Genomic DNA, 12572 nt, shown 5'->3' with positions numbered 1-12572 from the left:
CAGAGTTCTCTCCTTCCTGCTCCCAGAACATGGAACTTCCTATCCCACCTGTCACCCCCTTGGGCTCTCGTGACTTCTGGTTTAATACAAGGGCTGTTCAAGAATTTCATGGAAGTTGTGTATGATAAAAAAAATACTACTTATTTATGGATTTCAAAAATTTTTGCACAAAATAAACTTATTTTGCAATTCCATTTTCCCATGAACTTGAAGTCCCCTCCTAGTTGCCGAGGCTTTCTCTTTGTGTCCAGTTCTCCCCCAGCCCCAGTGTGTTCCTTACGGGGCAGTCAGAATTATGAGTGTTGAGCACAGTTTTGTACTGGCAGGTGCACACCCTGGGTCCTTTAGGGGAAACCACATCACCTGTCCGAGCCTGAGTTCATCACTGTCAGCTAGAGGTCTCACGGTACCTACAGGGTTAAATGAAATAAGGCAAATAAAGTACTTACCCCAGAGCCTGGCATGTGGCTCCAGCCTAGTAAGGGACGGGTTCGGAAAACCCCAACAGCAGGAGCCTGCAGTGGCACCTCCTGGGCACCAGTGCAAAATGCAAATTCCAGAAGCTGTTTTCAGGGCACTGTGGGGCCCAGACCTGCCTGGCTGTGGGCTGCAGTGCCGCTGGCTCAGCATCTTTCCAACCCCAAAATCAGCAGCCAGCAGTGCTTGGTTGACCTCTCTGAGGTCCACAGCCTGCTGCTCACAGCTCAGCACAGGACGGGTCTCCTGCCCTCTGGTGGTTGTCTTCCTGACCCTCTTCTGTGTGCTGGGGACAGAGACCATGGGTCACTCAGGTCTGCATCCCCTGCAGAGCCTGGTACATAGGCTCTTCTGCTTCCTGAAGGCTGACGATGGAAGGTGGTTGGTGATGCTGGGGGGCCTGGCTTCTCCAGTGCCCCAGCTAAGCAATGCCAGGTCTTGTCTTTACTGCACTTCAGAGTGTATGGTTCAGTCAGCACCAGGGGCCTTGCTCTTTTTTTAGTTTCTCTCCTTAAAACAGCAAAATGATAGAATGGGGAGAATGGGAGAGAGAAAGACCTCTCTGTGTCTTTCTCCACACGTGCTTCTGTCTCCCTTTCTGCTGCTGTTGCTGCTGCTCCTCCCCCTCCTTCCTCTTTATCCTCTTCCTTCCTTCCTTCCTTCCTTCCTCTCCTCCTCTTCCTCCCTGCCCCCCCCCAGTATGTACATGTGTGTACCAGGTTACTTACTGTCATTTCTTAGCACATTCTATATTCTATTATTATTATTATTGAGTTATAGACAAGGGGATGCAAAGAGATCTTCTATCCACTGGTTCACTCCCTAAATGACTGTAATGGGCTGGGCCAGGGCAAAGCCAGGAGCTTCACCCAGGTGGGTCTCCCATGTGGGTGTGGGGGCCCAAGGACTTGGGCCATCCTCCACTGCTTTTCCAGGTGCATTAGCAGGGAGCTGGATCAGAAGCGCAGCAGCCGGGACTCAAATCAGTGCCCATAGGGGATGCTGGCGCTCAGGCAGTGGCTTTACCTGCTACACCACAGTGCCGGCCCCCAATCCGTATTCTCATATGATATATTCCCTTTTTAGTGTTGAGTTATCCCTTTATGAAATTGTGGTGGTAGACAGTTGTAGATTGTGGTTGATTTTTAAAAGAAATAGTTTTAGTTGGCAAAGGAAAAGGAAGGGGATGGGAAACAAAGTTTAATTTTTTTGGTAAAGAACGGTCAAAAGCAATCTTCAAAACACCAAGTAGGCATGGCAAGATGACTGAAGAGCACAGGCCATAATGAGAGGCATCAAAGCCACCAGGCCTTCACCAATAATACGCCCACCTCCAGCTGGGACATTGGCCTGGAGAGCAAATTGGAGAAACTTGAGGCTGCAGCTCTGGACCCAGACTCTGTGAACCCCTGCCCCTTGCTGTCTGATAGAGTCCCCTCAGAGCCTCTTGAGCTAGGTAGTGCCGTTTCCGTTTCAAAGCCCAGGCCCTGAGCATTAAATTGGTTGCACAACATACAGGGAACATAACCCAGGTTTCCCAGGCTCGGGGGCCTCTGTGTGCAAATGAGATCAGTTAACATGGTCCCTAGTAGGAAACTACAAGTCCACAGCCACCCCCCATCACCCTGCCTCCTTCATTTCAGAATGTCCTCGGGGAGGGTCTTGCCATGCATCTGTGAATGGCCCTCCTGTAGGTGCCCACTGTCTACAGCTGGCACAGCCCCTGGAGAACAGGCCTCCCCATGCACCTGCTGCCCAGGCTCCCTAGGACCCAGATCACCCATGGGTCTTCTCAAGGTCGGGCTGGAGATCAGCAAGACCAGGGCTGATGGATGACTTCGGGTCCTTTTGCCTTTATGAGCTCTTTTCTCCATAGAAATGTGTTTTTGTTGTTGTTGTTGTTGTTTGGACAGGCAGAGTGGACAGTGAGAGAGACAGAGAGAAAGGTCTTCCTTTTGCGATTGGTTCACCCTCCAATGGCCGCCGTGGCTGGAGCACCGCGCTGATCCGATGGCAGGAGCCAGGTGCTTCTCCCGGTCTCCCATGCGGGTGCAGGGCCCAAGGACTTGGGCCATCCTCCACTGCACTCCCTGGCCATAGCAGAGAGCTGGCCTGGAAGAGGGGCAACCGGGACAGAATCCAGCGCCCCGACCGGGACTAGAACCCCGTGTGCCGGCGCTGCTAGGCGGAGGATTAGCCTATTGAGCTGCAGCGCCAGCCATAGAAATGTTTTTCAAAATTGCATTTTATCAGTGTTGCTGTAAATAAACCCATTCTCAGACCCAAAATTTCATTTGCTTTCTTGAAATTTCAAGAGAAATTAAAACATTTCCTGTACTCAAACAAGTTGTGTTCCTAGGCTGGGTGCCTGTTGTACTTCAGGAGACCCTTGGAAGACACTAAAACTGCTTTCCCAGGGCCACAGCCCCTCTCTGCTTCTTGACTGTCCTGTGGGTCCCCAGGCACACTGCTCACTTCTGTATGTCTCAGGAACCCCATTGCACTGCTGTCTACCTGTTTGTTTGCTGCTTTTTTTTTTTTTTTGGCTGAGATACAGGTTTCTGAACAGTCTTTGAGCTACAGCTAGAAAAATCTCAGTCACCTGTCTGTGCCCCTTCATCCTCAAAGCCCTTAGTTCCCCATTAATTGTCATGTGTGAAGCCACAGGGCTACCAAAGACCTGTGGCACAGCCCCTGCTCCTCACACAGCCACACACTGACCGTGTTGGGCCAGCAAGAAAGGCAGACACAAACACACACCGCTTGAAGGTGAGAGCTGGGGTAGGAATCTACTCTGTTCACTTCCACAGTGGTCCTATTTTTTTAAAAAAAAGATTTATTTATTTTAAAGGCAGAGTTGGAGGGACAGAGAGAGATCTTCCCTCCACTGGTTCACTCCCAAAATGGTGGCAACAGCCAGAGCTGGGCCAATGCACAGTCAGGAGTTTCTTCCAGGTCTCCTAATGCAGGTTGAGGGGCCCAAGCACTTGGGCCATCTTCCACTGCTTTCCCAGGTCATAGCAGGGATCTGTATGGGAAGTGGAAAAGCTGGGACTTGAACTGGTGCCCATATGGGATGCTGGTGCTGCAGGTGGTGACTTGACCCACTATGCCACAGCACCAGTCCCCATGGTACTTTCTATTAAGCCAGGCATCTCAGGATTAGAACAGGCCCCTACTACTACTAAAATATCCTGAAGATATTTTAGCAAGGAACATTTGCATTTATCCCAACTCAAACCAAATGGCATTTCTTAATCTAACACAAAGCTTGATATGAATGATGATACAAGGAAAATCTCTGGAGCATTGGCAAGGATTGCTAATCGACAGATCCATCGCACGTTGAGAATGAAGGTGTTCTCTTCTCTGCAGTACTGGAGGCTCAGAGGCTCCTTGGCAACACTCAGCATTCTGTATGTCTTTGAAAAACAGATTGTAACAATTAAACAGGGTAAGAATTTGTAGGTAGCAACATGTTGTGTAGGCATGAGGGCAGGATAGAGAGGCGGCTAAGACTCAAGTCTGTGGATCATGGCGCAAAAAAGCAAAGTTTGCTTGACCCTGCCATCAGCAGACAGAGAGGGGTCAGAGATTGACCACAGAGATCCTGGCTTGGCCATCTTCTTTCTTGGGTGCAGTGACACAGCCACTGTGGTGGGCCCCAACCTTGGAGTGGTAAACTGCTTTCTTAAAAGCCTGTTTCAGCCCTATTGTCAGGGACGAGTCGGGCCGGGTCTTCATCAGGTTTGATGCTCGTGTCACCCCTTGGCTGATGAGTGATGGAGAAAGCTGCATGGTGGCTGAGAGGTGCCCGAGCAGGTGACCTTCCTGTCCCTCTGCACACTGGTCTGTTGGGGACTTTGACCGCCAGGGGCTTCTCAGCGCCTCTGTACCTCAAGTGGTGGAGTGGACTGTTTGTTCCAGTGCCAGCGGTTGTAGAGCTGACCTTAGGGATTTCGTGTTCCCCCTGGCACTGTGACCCTTGGGCTCTCAGAGGGGAGACCCAAAGTGTGGATGCATCAGGGCAAGCCCATCCCTTGGTAGATCAGCAACTCGGGCTTCAAGAGGGTTTCAAACAGTGGGAAATGCACATAATCTTTCATTCCATTTCTCCCTGAAGTTTTTAATGTATTTGCAAGGCAGAGCTACAGAGAGGGAGAGACAGAGAGAGAGGTCTGCTGTCTACTGGTTCACTCCCCAAATGGCCACAATGGCCGGAGTTGAGCCGATCCAGAGCTAGGAGCTTCCTCTGGGTCTCACATACAGGTGCATCTTCCACTGCCTTCCCAGACCATAGCAGAGAGCTGGATCAGAAGTGCAGCAATCAGGACAAGAATTAGCGCCCATATGGCATGCCAGCACCACAGGCAGAGGCTTAGTCGCCTACGCCACAGCACCTGCCCCTCCGTGAACCTTGTAAAGCCCCCTCGTGCCCAGCGCCCTACCTGAGCTAAGGCTATTGGCACAGACTTGGCATTCTTAAAGAGAACTGTCCATGTATTTGGTACTTGATGAATTTGTTGTTTAATTCATACTTCCTTGATCACTAGATGATTCAGTTTTGTTACACAGGTTTACTGGCCATTTTCTTTCCATGATCCGTGGGCCCCTTGTCGCCAAGTATCTTTGCAGCCAAACTTGCAATTCTGTGACAGCACTCTGACCTCTGCTTTATCTGCTACCACAAACCCCTCATTTGATGTATCTTGTGATCAGTACCTGGAGAGATGCTGGAGACCACAGCAGAGCGCTCCCCCTCAGCTTCCCAACGGCTCTGCACTGTTCAGCTCAATCCTGCAATGAGAAGGAAAAAGGATCCTTTGGCTTTTCATTTCTCCCACATCCGGGGCTCCCTGCCAGCCACCTCTGAATCTCCACTGGCTTTTCATCTGAACAAAACCCTACCCAGTGCTAAAGATAGCTTTTGTGCAAAAACAAAGTTGGAGAAGGTGTTTTCTGCTCTTCACTCTGGGCTGGGCAGGGAACAAGACATTTACATAGCAAGCAGTGTTAACGCTGTAAGAAACCTGATGTCTGACTAAGCCAGTGAGTGCTGGAAGGATCAGGGAGGCCAGCCAATTAAATCATAATTATCTTGATTTCCAACAGGTGCACTGACTATCCTCACCCCTCGTCCACAAACAGCTCTTTCCTAGGTTTTTGGATAATGTCTCGTGGATCCCAGTTTGCATTTCCCATTGGAGAACAAAATCTAGTTTTCATATATAATTTTTTTTCCCAGTCATTTCCCCCCCAGCTGGAGGCTAAATCCCTTCTACACTGGTCCCAGCTTTTTGTTTGTTTGCTTTATTTATTTATTTGAAAGGCAGTGTTACCTGTGGTGGGGCCGGGGCAGAGACAGAGAGAGAGAGAGATGGATCTTCCACCCGCTGGTTTACTCCTCAAATGGCCGCATTGGCCAAAGTGGGGCTTATCTGAAGCCAGGAGCCAGGGGCTTCTTCCATGTCTCCCAATTGGGTGCAGGGACCCAGGCAGTTCAGCTATGCTCTGCTGCTTTCCCAGGTGCATTAGCAGGAAGCTGGATTAGAAGTAGAGCAGCCAGGACTTGAACAGGTGCTCCTATGGGATGTGGGTGCCGTAGGCTGTGTGTGGTTTAACCTGCTATGCTGCAATGCCAGCCCCAGCGCTCCAGGGTTTTTAACCAGACCACAGATTTGTAGTTGAAGCTGTGGTGCAGTCATCAGACCAGCTGCCAGGGACTCCTCCCTCTTGACTTTGGCAAATGCTGATGCCTACACAGAATGCCAGTGTGTCAGGTGGCTGGGTAGAGTGAAAGTCAGCCCGAGAGGCCAGGGACTTCATCTGTCTCATTCACTGAGTTACCCCTGAACATGAAGCGAGAGCCTCCACACCACAGGCCCCGAATGAATATATAGAGTGACTGCTGGGGACTGTAGAGACCTGGGAAGTACCCGTCTCACAGAGGGCTTCCTACCGCCCTCAGAACCACCACACACACACATAGCTTTGGGCAGTGTTTGGCTTCCAGCTTGCCCCTGCCACCAGTGGGTAGACAAGGCTGTGTGTGGAATGGAAGGGGGACTGCCAGCCCTTTGATGCTGTCTTCAGCTGGAGTTGGGATACGGCTCACTTCTTCTGTTTAAAGTGTCCCTTACTTCCTGCTCATGAATGACACTGGCCCATTCATGACCCCGGAATATTTGAGAAATTTGTGTCAATTTCCACACTTTCCCGTCCATCATGCTGTAGTTTCAATGTTTTTTTCTTTGAACCCCTTAATCATATGTTTTTCTTTTTATCTGCTAAATAGGTGGCAATTTTCTAAATACATATTTTATATACTAAGAGGAGGGTAACAAATTATTTTAAAGGTTTATGTATTTGAAAGGCAGAGTTACAAAGAGGGAGGGAGGGAGAATGAGAGAGAGAGAGAGAAAAAAAAAATTTCCATCCGCTGGTTCACTCCCCAAATAGCCACAACAGCCTGAGCTATGCCGATCCAAAGCCAAGAGCCAGGAGCTTCTTCTGGGTCTCCCACGCAGATGCAGGGGCCCACGGACTTGGGCCATCTTCCACTGCTTTCCCAGGCCATAGCAGAGAGCTGGATCGGAAGTGGAGCAGCTGGGACTCGAACTGGTGCCCATATGAGATGCTGGCACTGTAGGCAGCAGCTTTACCCACTACGCCACAGCGCCGGCCCACAAATCTTTCTTACATACCCTGTTGACTTCTCTAAAACGGACTTCAGCAAACAGTGCGGCTGGTTCATGCCAAAATCATTTTGAGTCCAATTCTGCTGCAGACGCTGCCACAAGTTAACAGACAGTGAGGGTGACAGCTCTGTGGGTTTTAGGTAAAGTGTTGACCCTGGCTGGTCTCCTGAACACGGCGCATGTTCTGGTGGGTCTGTATCGCCTTTGCTTGTCCCATTCCCATAACACTGAGACCCAATGTTGGGGGTAGCAGAGTCCCTTAAATCAGAAGGAACGTGAGTCTTGGATGAATCAGGCAGTGGTTGTGGAACAGACAAGCTAGAGGGGAGCCCTCTGGGCACGTGGGTTCCAGCCCTAAGATGAGTTCACAGGCATGAGACCGTGTGCCTGAGCATGGAAGCTTCTAGACTGTGGACTCAGTTGGCCCCTCATCACTTAGCTCCTTTGATATTCTCTCTAGAGAAGTGGAGAGGTTATGGAAAACCTCCTCTAGTGAGATGAAACCTGAGTGGACTACAACTAGGGGAACAAATAAAACCAAGCAGTAGTTATGACCATATTGGTGATGACAGATAAACTGAGTAGACATGTCTTACCAAAGGCATTCAAGTTCCAGATACTGTTGAAACATCTGACTGGCCGAACAGGTCTCTGGATCATATTTGACTTGGAATTTGTGACCCCTGTAATAGGATAAAATAATTATTTCTAGAAGAAACCCTGAATACCAAACAGCATTCATCTCCAACTACTGCCTGGTGCTGTGAGTTCAGATGAACTTAACGATGTGACAATTCTTTCTTGTTAAACTGCCTCTGCTCTCTTGATGCTCTTGGCCTAGACCTGGATTGACTGTAGTTTTGAGCCATGAATATAAAAGGTGGAAGAGACCCGTGTCAGTTAGGAACACGTTCAGCCACAAATAGCAGAGAGCCTGGCCAAGTGGCTTCAATAGGTGGTTTGCATTATGCACCAAGAGGTCCAGAAGCAAGCAGTGACCTCTGATAGCTCCCCTAACCCCCTGCTCTCTGGACCCAGGCTCTTTGAGTCTTTGTGCTCTGTCTTACTTGGCTGTTTGGTGCCTGCCCTCACCCTTGTTGGCTTGCAAGCTGCAGATTCAGGGAGCGAACAAGTATGTGGGAGGATGGGAGTGGGAGGTGGGCATCAGATCTGTCTGTTCTGATTAGGAAACCAAAAGCTTTTCTGGAAGCTCCAGAGGCTTTTGCTTCAGGCTCACTGGTTAAAACCATGTCACACGACTGCTCATAGCTGCAAGGGAGGCTGGAAAACAGCATATTTGTGCTCACCTTCGTGGTGGAGGAAAGCAAGGGAGAAAGGGCTTGAGATTAGCGAGACATTGCCTGGGACCCTGGGTCCAGTACTCTCCCTGCACAGGTAACTAAACTGAGTGCCAGAAACAGGAAGTAACTTGGCCAGGTTCCCATAACTAGATGAAGAGCTAGAGATCAGCTGATCCAATTTCTGCTCGAGAGCGCCACCCTCTGGGCCACTTGTGGATGTGGTTTGACAGAAGCTATGACTGTAGTTACACCGAGGAAGTAGACTGTCCAGTGAACAAGGTAGTGGATATTAAATGATTGGTGGTGGACTCATGACCTCTTCTTCCTTCCCTCCTCCCTAAGCATCTAAAATCATTCCCTTCTGGTCAGAGGAGCTAGGCCCAGCCCAATCCAGCCTCTGCTGAGCTCTGTAGGCTGTGTGGAGTTTATCTTCTCATTACTTCAGCATGTTGATACTTGTGTGTGTTATTACAGAATCAATCTCATGACGATGTAGACTTCCCACGTCATTGTTAATGTGCTATTCTTGTCTTCTGTCCCCTTCTGTCATTGGACCAAACAGAAGTATTCTGCTGTTTCTCTCTGCAACATCTCCACAGAAGTCCTCAAAGTCATCAACGCCACAGAGGAGCTCATAGCAGAGTCTGCAGGGCCCTGGGAGTCCCCACCCGCCCCTCCTGACAGAGAGAAGGGCACGTTTCCTCTCGGGACAGACCAAGTGCGACTGGATGAGCAGCTGACTTCCCTGGAAGAGAATGTGAGTTACCCTGTCTCGGTGACCGTGTGCAAGGCAGAAGCTGTTGAAGCTGAAGCTCATCACAGTGAGTGCAGGTGCACACACACACACACACACACACACACACACACTCCGCTACTGTACCACCCTGGCAAGTACATTCTCAGGAAGGGTCTCGGGGCGGGTTCCCCAGAAGCGAACAGACCCACACAGTGAGGATGCACACACAATGACTGATTAGGGAAGGGCTCCCAGGAGAGGCTGGTAAAGGAATGGTGAGAATGAAGAGAGGAAGTGCATCAAAGAGTAGCCAGGTCTGCAGAGAGCTCTGCAGCGTAAGGTGCAGCTCAGAGATGGCCTGACCCTAGGTAAAGCCCCTGCCTGCAGCCAGTGGGTACTTCAGACTCTGCGGCAGCCAGATGTCTCACGGAGCTCCAAGGCAGTCCTGTGCACGGACCTGTGCCATTGGGAACTAAGGCACGTTAAAGCTTGGCAGGTTGGGGGAGCAGGGAGGGTGTTAGAGAAGAACATTATTCAGTGATAGTTGTTACAGCCACAGTAAGGAGGGGTTTCTTTGGAACCACTGTGATGGGTATAGGGACCACTGCAACGGGGTCTGCAGAGGGAGAGACTGGGCTGAACTGAACATTCTGCACAGGCAAGGAGAATGTAGGACCAAGGAGCAGGGTGGGAGTCTGGATGGAAACTTAGTCTGGAGAAACGTGGGGTGAGGAGGACTCTCGCTGAAGACAGGCCAGGGGAATGGGACGATGTGTCGGGGAAGGTGGGGAGTGAGGAACCTGATCAGATGTGGGGGGTGGCGGTTCTGGCTAAACCAACCGGGCAGGGTCTGTGCTAAAATTGGATGTTCCAAGGAAGTGCTAGAAGGTTCAGAGCCTGACTAAAGTTTGGCCAAGCTCTGCGTCCTTGTCAGTAGGAGTATGTCGAAATTATGAGATCCAAGGGGGTCCAGGCAGAACATGGCCAATATCACCACAGAGAATGAGGTAGTTGCCCAAAGAACTTAGGCTCCTGTAACTGGCCTGCCCTGCTTCCCTCACTCAAGATCCCAGCACAGTCATCCATTTTTTGTCTGTTTCCAATGAAATACTCAGGCTTCCATGTGTCATTGGCAACAGGAAGCCCACTGCCTTCCTCCTGGGGCCTCCACACCCCACCCCAGAATTGTCCAAGGACTCTGGGAACTCATAAGGCCCTCCTGCATTAACTCCTGGCCACATTTAGACCCTAGACTCTGCCATCAATCCTCCACTCTATTCTAACCTTTCTCCCACCCTCTCCACCGAGGAGGAGGCCAGGGCTGGTGGACCTGGCTGATCAAGAGGAAAAGACCTAATATCAAGCATATTTAAATTTACATCTCTTCTTTGGAAATAATATATTTAGCACAATGGTTGTCACAAAGTAAATACTCAAATATGTTAGATATTTTTCTTGGATTGTGGCAGTCATGTCATTATCCAAGTCCTAACACCGTCCTGTTGACATATATTGAAGAATGAATGTGTACACAGTTCTTTCTGTGCCAGTGTCTTGGCCACACAGAACTGACAAAGTCAGAGAAATGGTCCACCATGAAAGGAATGCATTTTTTATAAAGCACAGAATTAAAAAAAAACACCATGTGTGGATTATCCAAATTTAAATAGCAGTTGTCAATTCTCATGGCATACTTAAGACATTGTGCTTTGCATTTTTCACATGTTCCTTGGAGGAAATGCAATGACCTAGTGTGACTTTTCATTCTGTAAGGTCCTATCATTGTATGTTAGTTTTTTTTTTCCTTGGCTTCATTAACACTCTGAATTTCAAACACACCCTCTTACTCCCTGATTCAAGATGTCAGAAGCCCCCATAGGAACACAAGGCTGAAAGGTGGGGTTTAGAGTTGACTACTTCCCTGTCTAGCACCTCTCCTGCTCACAAAGGGTTAAATCCTTCCCCACCCTGGTCCTCCTCTGGCTTTTCAGATTTCACAGCAGAAGCAGCTCCCCCTAAGTTCTTTAGAATTCCAGGGGTTTGGATGACTCCCTTCTTCATGCCTTTAATTTGCCAGATCACAGAGCTGTGGGCACGTCATGGCGCTGTGCTCTTTCAGGACGAATTCAGTCGAGCAGCAGGAGAAGGCCAGGTTTTTAAACTGGCCTCCGGGCGCAGCTGCCTTAATTAAATCATGGCTTTGTCATCTGTGTTGAAAAGAGTGCTCCTTCAGTCCTTGGCTGCCATTGGCCTTTGTGCTGGGGAAGCAGAGACGGTCGGAAATAGAAATGGCAGCCCGACGCGCACCTGCTAACCATTGGCTACCGTAAACCAGGTCTCTGAAAGGGAAGAGAAGCATTGCTTGAGACTGTTCACCTTTAAAAGGGCTTCTGAAGGTTTCAGAGCTACATCAGGTGCAACAGAGATAGCATATTTGTTTATGCAATTGCCTGTTTCCATAAACTCCCATGTTGACTCTCTTCACTGGGGAGGGGGCATGGGGATTTTTGAATTCTCTTAGTCTGGCAATTCGGGCACCATTCATCTGTGGTCTGGTGTTAGCTCTATGAAATCGGCTCTGCTCTCCCCTCAAGGCAGGAAGCAGGGACCACCTTGCACTGGTCCCAGCCAAACACAATGGGACTCAATTCCTCCAGCTGAGTAGCTGTGTCTCTGGGTGTTGTGCGCTCTTGCTGAAAAGAGTTCTGTTGTACCTGCTGGAGCTGGACTGGGAAAGGAGAGGTTCATGAAGGGACTGTTGGTCAGGTTAAGGGAGGCCAGAGAGAAGCAATGGGAGGCGGTTATTACCAGGGCTGGGCAGTGTGACCAGAGCCAGGAAGGACTGGAATGCCGAAAGAGGACCTATACTCAGAGCTCTCAACACGAGCAGGGCTGCAGCCAGCACCGGGTGCCCACGCAGGTAGAGAACAGGCAAAGAAGTACTCCTCCCAGACAGCCAGGGTGCCCCCGCAGGGGACAGAGCAGGCCAGAGAAGCGTTCATGATGGATTCACAGGGCGAACAGAGCACTAGCCTGCCGTGAGAACGGTGGGGAGAGCCTCCTTGAGGATTTTTGTAGGGTTGTGAGTGGGAAGGCTGAGTCCACGCTCTCTCCTTTGCTGCCCCAATCTGAGGACATACCTCATTTTCATCGTGGCTGAATGCCGGAGGCAGCTGGGATAACCCATAATCCCTGATCACAGAGGCATTCCCCACTGGTTCTGTCTGGTATGGCCCATGTAGGACTCAACCAGCGGTAGCAGGCACAGTCGGACTGCCCTACAGGGAGCCCAGGTCTGTCTCTCTCGGTCTGGGACTGAGCAGAGGATGCTGGTCCTCCCTCTTGAGGCTCTTGCACAAC

The 12572-nt window shown here is 50.0% G+C and overlaps 1 protein-coding gene and 1 long non-coding RNA gene across 10 annotated transcripts in view; one reads left to right on the top strand and one right to left on the bottom strand.

Moving 5' to 3' along the window:
• LOC138844123 (uncharacterized) overlaps positions 1-12572 on the bottom strand; it is a 168772-nt gene that overhangs the window by 17296 nt on the left and 138904 nt on the right. For all 3 annotated transcript variants that reach the window (XR_016214961.1, XR_016214970.1, XR_016214969.1), the window contains 2 exons: positions 7772-7858; positions 5200-5274 (listed from right to left, as the gene is read on the bottom strand). This is a non-coding gene — a long non-coding RNA (uncharacterized LOC138844123). The remainder of the gene's footprint in view (positions 1-5199; positions 5275-7771; positions 7859-12572) is intronic.
• The window catches only part of MYRIP (myosin VIIA and Rab interacting protein), a 557931-nt gene that overhangs the window by 531795 nt on the left and 13564 nt on the right, over positions 1-12572 (top strand). For all 7 annotated transcript variants that reach the window (XM_089306531.1, XM_089306527.1, XM_008260267.5 and 4 more), the window contains one exon: positions 9039-9233. In XM_089306531.1, the coding sequence (XP_089162657.1) occupies positions 9039-9233 (195 nt within the window). The remainder of the gene's footprint in view (positions 1-9038; positions 9234-12572) is intronic.

Source organism: Oryctolagus cuniculus, chromosome 10 (assembly GCF_051225735.1).
Source record: "Oryctolagus cuniculus isolate XC-2025 breed Fujian yellow rabbit chromosome 10, ASM5122573v1, whole genome shotgun sequence".
In the NCBI taxonomy this organism is placed as follows: Eukaryota; Metazoa; Chordata; class Mammalia; order Lagomorpha; family Leporidae; genus Oryctolagus; species Oryctolagus cuniculus.
Note: the sequence above shows the minus strand (reverse complement) of the source record. Positions and strands in the feature narration are given on the sequence as shown.